The 12,730-nt window shown below is 47.9% G+C and overlaps 3 protein-coding genes across 11 annotated transcripts in view; 1 reads left to right on the forward strand and 2 right to left on the reverse strand.

Annotated features, from left to right (window-relative positions):
- ZNF557 (zinc finger protein 557) overlaps positions 1-6,043 on the reverse strand; it is a 15,288-nt gene extending 9,245 nt beyond the window's left edge. For 4 of the 9 annotated variants that reach the window (XM_023186818.1, XM_023186815.1, XM_023186814.1 and 1 more), the window contains exons 1-2: positions 5,694-6,043; positions 4,551-4,642 (exon numbers count right to left, since the gene is read on the reverse strand). The gene's annotated coding sequence lies outside the window, so the exon portion shown is untranslated. Of the gene's footprint in view, positions 1-208; positions 534-732; positions 791-4,550; positions 4,643-5,693 lie in introns of those variants that run through there. The other 5 variants (XM_023186817.2, XM_023186812.2, XM_023186811.1 and 2 more) reach the window with 4 other exon arrangements.
- A 5,937-nt stretch (positions 6,044-11,980) lies between these two features.
- On the reverse strand, positions 11,981-12,668 carry LOC111522599 (putative methyl-CpG-binding domain protein 3-like 5). Its single transcript, XM_026455494.1, has one exon. It carries the CDS (start codon positions 12,653-12,655, stop codon positions 12,092-12,094), a length of 564 nt encoding a protein of 187 aa, XP_026311279.1. The 5' UTR covers positions 12,656-12,668; the 3' UTR covers positions 11,981-12,091.
- LOC111522617 (putative methyl-CpG-binding domain protein 3-like 5) overlaps positions 12,654-12,730 on the forward strand; it is a 10,711-nt gene continuing 10,634 nt past the window's right edge. The window contains exon 1 of the mRNA XM_026455619.1: positions 12,654-12,698. Within this exon, the coding sequence (XP_026311404.1) occupies positions 12,654-12,698 (45 nt within the window). The remainder of the gene's footprint in view (positions 12,699-12,730) is intronic.

Consider the following 12,730-nt stretch of genomic DNA (forward strand, 5'->3'; position numbering starts at 1 on the left):
CCAGCCCGTGCTCTGCCTCGGTCACCCCCTCTCTAGCCTGTGCCCTGCCTCGGTCACCCCCTCTCAGCCCGTGCTCTGCCTCGGTCACCCCTTCTCCAGCCCGTGCTCTGCCTCGGTCACCCCCTCTCTAGCCTGTGCCCTGAATCGGTCACCCCCTCTCCAGCCTGTGCTCTGCCTTGGCCACCCTCCCTCCTGGTTTCCACCTTACCCAGCTCGAATGTCACTGCCCCTCATTTCAGTTGATTTCCTCCTCCCCATCCCCCACTCTCATGCCAGCCCAGCAGAGCTCCAGCCATTTTCTATCAGAGACCCTAGATTCCTACAACTTCTAAGAATCGATCTGTAAGATACACAAATATAAGAGTCGTGTGAGATTATTGACTGTGGCATTATAGTGCACCCATTAAAAAAAGAGGGATCTCTAGATATCGATAGATTATTATCCTCAGTAAATTTAAGGGGAAAAAAAGTACCAAATAGTATGTATGGAATGTTTCCTTTTTTACAAGAAAAGAAGGGCTGTGTGTGTGTGTGTGCATGTGTGTGTGTATACACACAAAGATGAAAGTGGCCAGTGGGGCGTGGTGGCTCCCGTCTGTAATCCCAGCACTTTGGGAGGCCAAGGCGGGTGGATTGCGAGATCAGGAGATGGAGACCATCCTGGCTAACGTGGTGAAACCCCAGCTCTACTAAAAAATATATTAAAAAGTAGCCGGGCTTGGTGGCACACACCTGTAATCCCAGCTGCTCAGGAGGCTGAGGCAGGAGAATGGCGTGAACCTGGGAGGTGGAGCTTGTAGTGAGCCAGGATTGCGCGATTTGCACTCCAGCCTGGGCAGCAGAGCGATACTCCGTCTAAAAAAACAACAAACAAAAAAAGAAAGTGGCCAAGGGTGTGCATGTGGGAGGGGTTGGCGAGGGGGGCACAGTCTGGAGTTAGAGACCTGTAAGAGTGAGTTTGGGCCAGGTAGACAAAACAGAGCTGTGGAGGGTGGATGGTGCTTGCTATTCATGGAAGGCAGGGCCACTCAGTCTCTCTAGGAATCTGTATTGAGATGCAGCATTCAGGCCCTGGCGTCCTAGATCTCTTGCCCAGGGAATTTCTCCTGGGTGGCCCCCATACCCCCAGTGTCCGGGGAGGGAAGGATTGGGGGAGGAGTGAATGGAGAGCCATTCCCCACAGGCCAGTTGTTTGCTGGTACTTGGAGCCAAGCAGAGATGGGAGGCTCTTCCCCATTCCTGCCTCAGCCTCACAGCCCCCACCCCCCAATACAGCCGCCAAGTGTCTTTGACATTTGGTCTCTGTGGTTGGCAGAATAACAACACCCCCAAAATTCACATATACATGTGAAAAGTTTATATATTTGTACTTATATGTAAAGGCCTGAAAGTTTTAGTATTATGACATGCAAGAAAATCTGTATTATGGCCGGGCGCAGTGGCTCACGCCTCTAATCCCAGCACTTTGGGAGGCCGAGGCAGGCGGATCACCTGAGGTCAGCAGTTCGAGAACAGCCTGGCCAAGTTGGTGAAACCTTGTCTCTACTAAAAATATATTTAAAAAATTAGCTGGGCAAGGTGGTTGGCACCTGTAATCCCAGCTACCTGGGAGGCTGAGGCAGGAGAATCACTTGAACCCAGGAGGCGGAGGTTGCAGTGAGCCCAGATCGTGCCACTACACTCCAGCCTGGGCAACAGAGTGAGACTCCGTCTCAAAAAAAAAGAAAAAAAATCTGTATTATTTCTCTGCAGTTCTATGTATTTCTAGTTGTTTATGAGTGGGGTCTTCCAGCAGCTGTGTTGCACAAACGGTAAACAAGAGAATTTTGCATAGGTGAGCCCCTGGTGGGTCCGCCCCCTTTTCCCTCCCAAGTCCAAACCAGGCATAGCACTTCCTCACCCGGTTATTCCTCTCGAATCCCTTCTCCAGCCCTTGGGTCCGGACATTGACCCTTCATTCACGTTTTATTGATGCCTGCCCCAAGCCGGGTGCTGCAGATGGAGGGGAGGAAGATCCCTGTCATCCAAGAACTGGCTTTCCGGGAGTGGGACACACACAGACCTACTGCTGCATGTCAGAGTGATACGTGCTGTGGCAGAGGGGTGCGTGGCAGCCAACCCAGGATCTGGGAGGAAGGGGACTGGGAAGCCTGGGAAGGAAAAACACTAAAAACATTTGAGTTGAGTCTTGAGAGTCGAGGTAGGGTCCTGCTCAGTGGGACGTGCACGTGCAGAGGCAGGAAAGCAAGCTGCTGAGGCCGCCAAGTTCACAGTTTGGAGCATGTGGACAAAGAAGGGGCCAGAGGACAGGGGAAAGGTTGTGTTTTGAAAGGTATTATAAAGAGTGGTGAGGAGTCTGAAGGTGAGAGGCAGTGGAGAGCCAGCAAAGGCTTTGCAGGCAGGGGAGTGACTGAAGCAAATATATCTTTATTTATTTTGAGACAGTCTCGCTCTGTCGCCCAGGCTGGAGTGCAATGGTGAGATCTCGGTTCAATGCAACCTCTGCTTCCCGGGTTCAAGCGATTCTCCTGCCTCAGCCTCCCAAGCAGCTGGGATTACAGGCGCCCACCACCACGCCTGGCTACTTTTTGTATTTTTAGTAGAGATGGGGTTTTGCCATGTTGACCAGGCTGGTCTCGAACTCCTGACCTAAGGTGATCTGCCCGCCTCAGCCTCCCAAAGTACTGGAATTACAGGTGTGAGCCACTGCACCCGGCTGTATTTTTACTTTTATTTATTTATTTATTTATTTTGAGATGCAGTCTCGCTCTGTTGCCTAGGCTGGAGTGCAGTGGTGCCATCTTGGCTCACTGCAACCTCCACCACCTGGGCTCAAGAGTCACCACGCCCAGCTAATTTCTGTATTTTTAGTACAGACGGGGTTTAACCATGTTGGCCAGGCTGGTCTTGAACGCCTGACCTCAGGTGACTCACCCACCTCAGCCTCCCAAAGTTCTGGGATTGCAGACAGACTTGAGCCACCACTCCCGGCCACAAATTATCTTTTACGACAGCCGTTCTGGCTTCATTGCAATGGACAAATGGAAGAGACTAGAACAATGCCACCCAGCAGGGCTTTCTGGGATGATGGAAATGATCTTAATCTTCGCTTTTCAATAGGGGCATTAGCCACATGTCGCTGTCAAGCACTTGAAATGTGGTTAGTGCAACTGAGAAGCTGAATTTAAAATTTTGTTGAATCTTTTTTTTGTTTTGAGACAGAGTCTCGCTCTGTGGCCCAGGCTGGAGTGCAGTGGCGCAATCTCGGCTCACTGCAAGCTCCGCCTCCTGAGTTCACGCCATTCTCCTGCCTTAGCCTCCTGAGTAGCTGGGACTACAGGCGCCCACCACCACGCCTGGCTGGATTTTTTGTATTTTTAGTAGAAACGGGGTTTCACCATGTTAGCCAGGATGGCCTCAATCTCCTAACCTCATGATCTACCTGCCTTGGCCTCCCAAAGTGCTGGGATTACAGGTGTGAGCCACAGCGCCCGGCCAATTTTATTGAATCTTAATTGGTCTAAATTTAAATTTAAACAACCACATGGACTAACAGCTACCTTATTTATTTATTCATTTATTTTTGAGAAAGTCTCGCTGTGTCGCCCAGGCTGGAGTGCAGTGGCACGATCTTGGCTCACTGCAACCTCCGCCTCCCAGGTTCAAGCAATTTTCCTGCCTCAGCCTCCCGTGTAGCTGGGACTACAGGTGCTGGCCACCATGCACAGCTAATTTTGTATTTTTACTAGAGACGGGGCTTCACCATGTTGGTCGGGCTGGTCTCGAACTCCCGACCTCAGGTGATCCGCCCGCCTTAGCCTCCCAAAGTGCTGGGATTACAGAAGTACAAGGAATTACAAGGGTGCACCACCACACCCGGCTTAGCAGCTACCTTATTATACAGCACAGGTCTACAGGCTGACAGGCCAGTTAGGAAAAGAAAAAAATAAAAGAAAAATTGAGATATCTTAGAAGGCTGAAAAAAAAAAATTGAAAATAGCGTTTACATGTTTATTTTGTGTACTGACTTGCATATAGCTATATTTACTGACTTATTTACACACACACTGTCACACACCCCTTAGTATCCTTCTCTTGAATAGAAGCCATCAAACAAATAATTTTTAAAATACCCTCACTCGTGGCTCACGCCTGTAATCCCAGCACTTTGGGAGGGAGTTGGGCGGATCACCTGAGGTCAGGGGTTCAAGACCAGCCTGGCCAACATGGCAACACCCTGCCTGTACTAAAAACACAAAAAATAGCCGGGCATGGTGGTGCACCCTTGTAATTCCAGCTACTTGGGAGGCTGAGGCAGGAGAATCACTTGAACCTGGGAGGCAGATGTTGCAATGAACTGAAATCACACCACTGCACTCCAGCCTGGGCAATAGAGTGAGACTGTCTCAAAAAAAAAAAAAAAAAAAAAAAAAAAGATACCCTTTCTCTTAGTAATTCCTTGTATTTACAACCTGAGTACAGGAAAAATCCATTCACAGTTTTTCTACACAGTAGAGTATTGCAGCTTACAAGTTCTACAGGGTACTCACCTGATCATATGGCAATCCACGGATCAGTGAGGATAGGTGAACCTTGAGGCTGGTTTCAACACAAATCTGAGCTAGAATGATACTTTTCTTGTCTGAAAAAAAAAAGGGCACAAAAATGGCTTACGAGGCCTTTTGTAGAGAGTAATATGTATGTATAATAAAATGTATTTATTGAGAGTAACACAGTTGTTGCACAGAAAGACCACCCCATTCACTTAAAAACACTGATTTAGGCCGGGCACGGTGGCTCACGCCTGTAATCCCAGCACTTTGGGAGGCCGAGGCAGGTGGATCACAAGGTCAGGAGATCGAGACCATCCTGGCTAACACAGTGAAATCCCGTCTCTACTAAAAATACAAAAAAATTAGCCGGGTGTGGTGGCGGGCGCCTGTAGTCCCAGCTATTCGGGAGGCGGAGACAGGAGAATGGCATGAACCCGGGAGGCGGAGCTTGCAGTTAGCCGAGATCGCACCACCGCACTCCAGCCTGGAGCAAGACTCCGTCCCCCCAAAAAGATGTAAATAATAATAAGAACCCAGGCTACTGGCTGTGCCTGAATTTCCCAGATTCCTATCCGGCCATTTGCTCCCTAAAATGGGACAAGGGGCTTAAAGCTGTTTGCATTTGACTTGCTTAACTCATTTGGCTGGAGATTTTATGGTGACTCCAGATGCTCTAATTCGTAACTTTAGGTCTTATAAGTGACTCAGCTGAATTCTAAATAATTTCTACAGTGCATTTAGGACTGCAGAGATTTTAATGCCCTCCATCAGGGTTTCCCAACCTGGGCACTACTGACATTTGGGGCTGGATGAGTCTTTGCTGGCGGCGGCTGCTGTACGCGCTGCAGGATGCTGAGCTGCTAGAATCCCTGTCTCCACCCTCTAGATTACAGTAGTAGCACAGTCCCTTCTAGCCTCCATTTTGTGACATTCAAAACCGTCTCCAACTATAGCCAAAAGTCCCCTGGGGCGCATAATCGCCCCGTGTGAGGGCGACAGGGGCGCGGGGCCCCGACACCGGAGGAAACAGCAGCTTCGGGCTGAACTGAGGGTACAGCCCGAGGCCTCAGGGGCAGAAACCCGGCTCCCGGGAGGGACGCAGGGCCCGCGGCTGGGACCCCTCTCTGGACTCGGACTCACCGAACCCAGCACCTCTCGCGGCGACCGAAAGACTCTCTCCCAGTCGCTGCAAATGCTGCTCTTCTCACAACACACACCTGCAATTCCGCTTCCGGTCTCCGGCTAACGGCGCTGCACCTCCGCTTCCGGCTCCAGCTGGTCCCACCCCAAAATGCGGCGTGTCCGGGGGCCCCGGGTTCAGGCTGCAGGTGCAGCGGGCGGGCGGGAGCAGCGGCCGCGCACCCCAACCTCGGGCCGAGGTGTTCCAGTTTGCTTAGTTATTAATAGAACCAGGTTGAGCCCTGGCCAGGGATAGCCGCGGAGGCGGGGTTGTCCTGGCGCAGGTCTGTGGTAGGGTTGGGGGCGGAACTAGCTCCTGGGCGGGGCTGCGGGCGGTACCAGGCTTGGAGGCGGGGCTGAGTGTGGGCGTGGGCCAGTTCCGGGACCGGGAACCAACTGTGGGGCGGGGCTGCGGGCGGTACCAGGCATGCGGGCGGGGCTAACAGATCAGAGACTGTTAGGGGGCGGGGTTGTGGGCGGGCATTAGGTTTGATGGGCGGGTCTTGCGGGTTAGTATCAGGTTTAGTGCGAGAGTATGTGGACCAGATGAGGCAGTGATGGGGCACGGAATGGGGTTGAGCTAAGAGGCTGAGAGGGCGAGACTTTGGGGAGGTCAGTTTTTGGGTGTAGGGCTTTTTGTGGATTTTAAAACTGTTCAGGTAGCAGGATGCAAAACGAACTCAAGTTTTCTTCAGTCCTTTCTCCACATTCACTGCCTGTTAAAATGATATAGCCACACATTTACGGCTTGTGTGCGTCGTTTGTTTGTTTTGAGACAGGGTCTCACTCTGGCCCAGGCTAGAGTGCAGTGGTGCAATCGTAGCTCACTGCAGCCTCGACCTCCTGAGCTCAAGTTATCCTTCCGCCTGGGCCTCCCACACCACCAAGCCTGGCTATTTTGTATTTTTTTTTGTAGAGAGGAGGTCTGTATTGCCCAGGATGGTGTAGAACTCATGGCCTCAAGTCATTCTCTCCCACCTCGGCCTCCCAAAGTGCTGAGATTACAGGTGTGAGCCACACCACACCCAGCCTTTTTTGTGATTTTGAGCTTTCTAATTTCTTTCAAAAATGGGATCATGTATGCATCTTTCTCCCATCCAGAGGGGGACGAGGGGAAGGAGAGCTAGGGAGGGATGTCTCCAAGCGAAAGCCGAAGCTGATGAATTATCTCGTGCACATCTGGATCTATTGAAAAGAGAATTACATTTCTGGTGGAGAAAATAGGTATTGGATTCATAGGAAGAAATAAAAAAGGAAATTTTAAAATTTAAGATATCAAAAGAAAAAATGAAAAAAATTAACATATTACTTGTTACATCTCTGGCTAAGGTTTAGATGCTACAGATGGTAAATATGGATGTCATAAAATGATAAACATTGAATTTTGATTTATCCAGATTCCTTAAATGATTATGTTTGGTGAGGAAAAATAGTTTTACAGTATGTAAGAGTTATGTGCGGCCGGGCGCGGTGGCTCAAGCCTGTAATCCCAGCACTTTAGGAGGCCGAGACGGGCGGATCATGAGGTCAGGAGATCGAGACCATCCTGGCTAACACGGTGAAACCCCGTCTCTACTAAAAAATGCAAAAAACTAGCCGGGCGAGGTGGCGGGCGCCTGTAGTCCCAGCTACTCGGGAGGCTGAGGCAGGAGAATGGCGTGAAGCTGGGAGGCGGAGCTTGCAGTGACCTGAGATCCGGCCACTGCACTCCAGCCCAGGCGACAGAGTGAGACTCCGTCTCAAAAAAAAAAAAAAAAAAAAAAAAGTTATGTGCTAATTGTTTCGGAGAAGAAAGTAATTCAATATAGTCTAAAGCTAATAAATGAAAAAGCAGTATAAATACCTAACTTACAAATATGTAATTACTATCAGGAAAAAAAAAAAGTTGATTCCGGGAGCAAGGCTACAGGGTGAGGAAGAGAAGCTTTTCATTGCGAAAATTAAGGTATTATTTGAGATCTATGTGTGAACACATACAGCCTGAATTTGTATGCAAAAGGAATCGCTAAACCCTAGGAAAAAAAATATGAATATGATTCACTTTACAACAATAGAATGTATTTGAAAACTCTGGAATTCAATAATTAAAAGGAAAAAAACCCAAACACCCTATGGCCATCCTAGTGGACAAATGAATGGGACATTACTTTCCAGCCTGCATGGTAATAAACAGTTTTACATACATTATCCGTAAATGTTTTCACAGAGACCTACAAGGAAGGTGTTACTATCACTATTTATAGATGAGGAAACATATGGTGGTCTGTGTGCTAAATTTTTCATATTTCATAGTTCTTAATGTTGTTTTGTTTAGAAGTTTTTAATTGGATTTTTAAAATTAATAAAATAATATGTACTCATTCTCACAAATATAGAGTACGTAAAACACAATTCCCTTTCCTGGTCAGGCACGGTGGCTCATGCCTGTAATCCCAGCACTTTGGGAGGCCAAGGCAGGTGGATCATTTGAGGTCAGGAGCTGGAAACCAGCCTGGTCAACATGGTGAAACCCCGTATCTACTAAAATATCAAAAAAATTAAATGCTGACGGGTAGATGAAGTGCAGTCCTGGGTTGTGCATCCCTTTCTTTTAATGCCCATCCTCTTTCCGACTCTGAATTGTCACACTTTTTCCTTCCCCACCTGTTGTTTATTAAAAGTATTTGAAAGGCAACAAGTGTAAGGAGTGGATGGTTTTGTGGTGAGAAATTGGGTTTTATGGGATGAGGAAGGAAACATTTACATGTCGTTGTACACCTCAGTTTCTGTTTACCATGATTTTAATTAGTTGTGGGGTTTTGTTTGTTTGTTTGCTTGTTTGTTTTGAGACAGAGTCTTGCTCTGTTGTCCAGACTGAAGTGCAATAGTGCGATCTCAGCTCACCGCAACCTCCGCTTCCCAGGTTCAAGTGATTCTCCTGCCTCAGCTTCCACAGTAGCTGGGATTCCAGGTGCCCGCCACCATGCCCAGTTATTTTTTGTATTTTTAGTAGAGATGGGGTTTCACCATGCTAGCCAGGCTTGTCTTGAACTGCTGACCTCAGGCAATCTGCCCACCTTGACCTCCCAAAGTACTGGGATTACAGGCGTGAGCCATGGTGCCCAGCCATTAATTAGGTTTTATATTAAATTCTAATTTAATCTTTGGCCTGGCGCTGTGGCTGATGCCTATAGTCCCAGCACTTTGGGAGGTGGAGGAGCCACCTTGCGACCCAGGAAGTAAGAAAAAAAAAAGATCAATCCAGAATTTACTAAAGTAAAAGTGTTCTGTGTATTGGAAAGGGTTCACTGTCTTAAGGAAGTGTTGGAAACCAGATATTTCTCTCTTTTGGTGTGAAAGAAAATTCTTTAGTAAATTCTTTCTTTATATCTCTAGCATCTGACAGTCAATGGTCTCTGTTTTGTTTTGTTTGTTTGTTTGTTTTTGAGACGGAGTCTCACTCTGTGGCCCAGGCTGGAGTGCAGTGGCCGGATCTCAGCTCACTACAAGCTCCGCCTCCCGGGTTTACGCCATTCTCTTGCCTCAGCCTCCCGAGTAGCTGGGACTACAGGCACCCGCCACCTCGTCCGGCTAGTTTTTTGTATTTTTTTAGTAGAGACGGGGTTTCACCGTGTTAGCCAGGATGGTCTCAATCTCCTGACCTCGTGATCCGCCCGTCTCGGCCTCCCAAAGTGCTGGGATTACAGGCTTGAGCCACCGCGCCCGGCCTGTTTGTTTGTTTCTGAGACAGTTTTGCTCATGTTGTCCAGGCTGAAGTGCAATGGTGCGATCTTGGCTCACCACAACCTCCGCCTTCCGGGTTCAAGCGATTCTCCTACCTCAGCCTCCCGAGTAGCTGGGATTACAGGCGCCCGCCACCACGTCCGGCTAATTTTATAGTTTTAGTAGAGACAGGGTTTCTCTGTGTTGGTCAGGCTGGTCTCAAACTCCCGACCTCAGGCGATTCACCCGCCTTGGCCTCCCAAAGTGCTGGGATTATAGATGTGAGCCTGGTCTCTGGATGCCCCTGAGAAAGTCATATTCTAGGATGGGGTACTTCTCTGTGTTGTGGAATTCCTGGCCTCCTGTAATCCTGACAGCTGTGAATGGTCAGCAGTCACTAGTCTCAGCAGCTGGGGGAGGGAGGCATTAGCCATGGACAGGACTCTGGGTTGAGGCTCACAGCATCCACTGCTCCTTCTCCTTTATCCCCATCCTTGCTATTGTTAATAATGTTGACTGGGCACATGTGTGTAATCTCAGCACTTTGGGAGGCCAAGGCGGGAGGATCACTTGGGGCCAGGAGTTCAAGGCGAGGCTGGGCAACATAGTGAGACCCTGTCTCTACCAAAAAAAAAAAAAAAAAACCCAAAATACAAAATTTAGCCAGGTGTAGTGGCATGCGCCTGTAGTCACAGTTCCTTGGGAGGCTGAGGCAGGAGGATCACTTGAGCTCAGGAGGTTAAGACTGCAGTGAGCCATAATCATACCACATGCCACTGCACTCCAGCCTGGGCAACATAGTGAGACCCCTTCTCAACAACAGCAGCAAAATTAGCCGGAAGTGGTGGCATGCATCTGTAGTCCCAGATCCTTAGGAGGCTGAGTCGGGAGGATCACCTGAGCCAGGAGGTCGAGACAGCAGTGAGCCATGATTGTACCACTGCACTCCAACCTGGATGACAGAGTGAGACCTTCTTTCCAAAATAATGATAGTAATAATCATCATCGTCATCACCATCATGATCATTTCATGATACAGGGAATTCCCTAGGATCTGCTTATAGCTCTCATGGATATGTAAGCTCAGTGTCCACCTTTCCCTTTGATGGGATGTAAGAGAGTGGCATTTGGGAGACCCAAATATTTCTCTCCCCAGAATTCACAAACTCCTTATCTGTGGCCTTCTGTAGCACCCCAGGAGAGCTCCAGTCTTGGTCGAAGATACTGACGTGGTGCCTGGCATGACGGCAACAGTTTTGTTCTGTGCCTAGTGGTTGTAGTTACGGATAGTCTGTCTTCCTGCAGAGAGCCACAGAAGGGAGCTCTCCAAGGTCCTTAGGTCACTGGGAAAGGCATCCCACAAATGGAAACCCAGAGACAGGTTGGGGAGCACAAGGGGATTCTTGTTGATCTCTCTCTATAATAATATATATAATACATAATATAATTGTATAATATAAATTATATATACATTATATATTATATAACTTACATATATTTAATATATAATTACATTATATAGAATTGTATAATTATATTATGCATAAATTATATATAATTATATATAAATGTAAAAAATATAAATATATAAATTATATATTATAAATTATAAATTATATTATATTATATATATTTATATGTATAAAAATATATAAATATAATATATAAATTATATAATTATATAATATATAATTTATATTATGTTATATTTAAATATAATTTTATATTATATATGATTTATATATTATATTATATATAATAAATATATTATATTATATGCAATATATATTACATATATATTGAGACAAAGTCTCACCAAGGTTGGAGTGCAGTGGCACGATCTTGGCTCACTGCAACCTCTGCCTCCTGGGTTCAAGGGATTCTCTTGCCTCAGCCTCCCGAGTAGCTGAAATTACAGGCGCCCGCCACCACGCCTGGATAATTATTGTATTTTTAGTAGAGATGGGGTTTCGCCATATTGGCCAGGCTGGTCCCCTACTCCTGACCTCAGATGATCTGCCTTCCTCCGCCTCCCAAAGTGCTGGGACTATAGGCATCAGCCACAGCGCCAGGCCAAAGATTAAATTAGAATTTAATATAAAACCTAATTAATGGCCGGGCACCATGGCTCACGCCTGTAATCCCAGTACTTTGGGAGGCCAAGGTGGGCAGATTGCCTGAGGTCAGCAGTTCAAGACCAGCCTAGCCAGCATGGTGAAACCCCATCTCTACTAAAAATACAAAAAATAGCTGGGCATGGTGGCAGGCGCCTGGAATCCCAGCTACTGTGGAAGCTGAGGCAGGAGAATCACTTGAACCTGGGAAGCGGAGGTTGCGGTGAGCTGAGATCGTACCATTGCACTTCAGTCTGGACAACAGAGCGAGACTCCATCTTAAAACAAACAAGCAAACAAACAAAACCCCACAACTAATTGAAATCATCGTAAACAGAAACTGAGGTGTACAACGACATGTAAACGTTTCCTTCCTCATCCCATAAAACCCAATTTCTCACCACAAAACCATCCACTCCTTACACTTGTTGCCTTTCAAATACTTTTAATAAACAACAGGTGGGGAAGGAAAAAGTGTGACAATTCAGAGTCGGAAAGAGGATGGGCGTTAAAAGAAAGGGATGCAAAACCTAGGACTGCACTTCATCTACCTGCCAGCATTTCTGCCTGCCTGGCCAGCCTGTCCGCCTGCAAAGCCCTGGCCAGTCTCTCCCTGGCTTTCTTCACCCTCCTGGCCTGTCTCTGGATATCTGCACGAGTCACCAATTGGCCAGAGAGGGGCAGTGGGAGCTGACAACCCACTCCTGGGGTTGGCCCCCCTGCCACAGCTGGAAACTGCCCAGCGGTGGGCTCGGGCAGTCTGTGCACACGCTCAGCTCCAGCCCTGTCCAGAGATTCACCGGCCATCCCCGGTGCGAGGATACTTAAGACGTTCTCCAATTGCAGTGGACTTGAACCTTCTCCTTGGCTGCTGCAGGGCTGCAGGTCCTGCATTCTCCGGTAGGCACAGAGTTGCTGTGGCTTCTCCAGGTGCTCCTCCCCTTTTCTGCGTCTGACCTGGTTGTCAGGATGAGACCTGATCCTTGTCACCGGCTTTGGAAAGATGCAGCTGGTGAGTCTCATGGGGAGAGTAGACCTCGCAGCTCGTCTCCGATGGGCCTTGGCCATGTGGATTTCTCGTTTCTTCTGTAAAGCCCAGGGCATCATGTTTCTTTTGAGCCTCCCCTTTCAAAAGAAAAGAAAAGAAAAGGTGAAATTTCAACCAAATGGAGGCTGGAGACG

This window comes from Piliocolobus tephrosceles, chromosome 21 (genome assembly GCF_002776525.5).
Source record: "Piliocolobus tephrosceles isolate RC106 chromosome 21, ASM277652v3, whole genome shotgun sequence".
NCBI lineage: Eukaryota > Metazoa > Chordata > Mammalia > Primates > Cercopithecidae > Piliocolobus > Piliocolobus tephrosceles.

Coding starts and splice junctions, on each gene's coding strand:
- LOC111522599 (XM_026455494.1), bottom strand. CDS start 12,655: ATGATGCCCTGGGCTTTACAGAAGAAACGAGAAATCCACATGGCCAAG.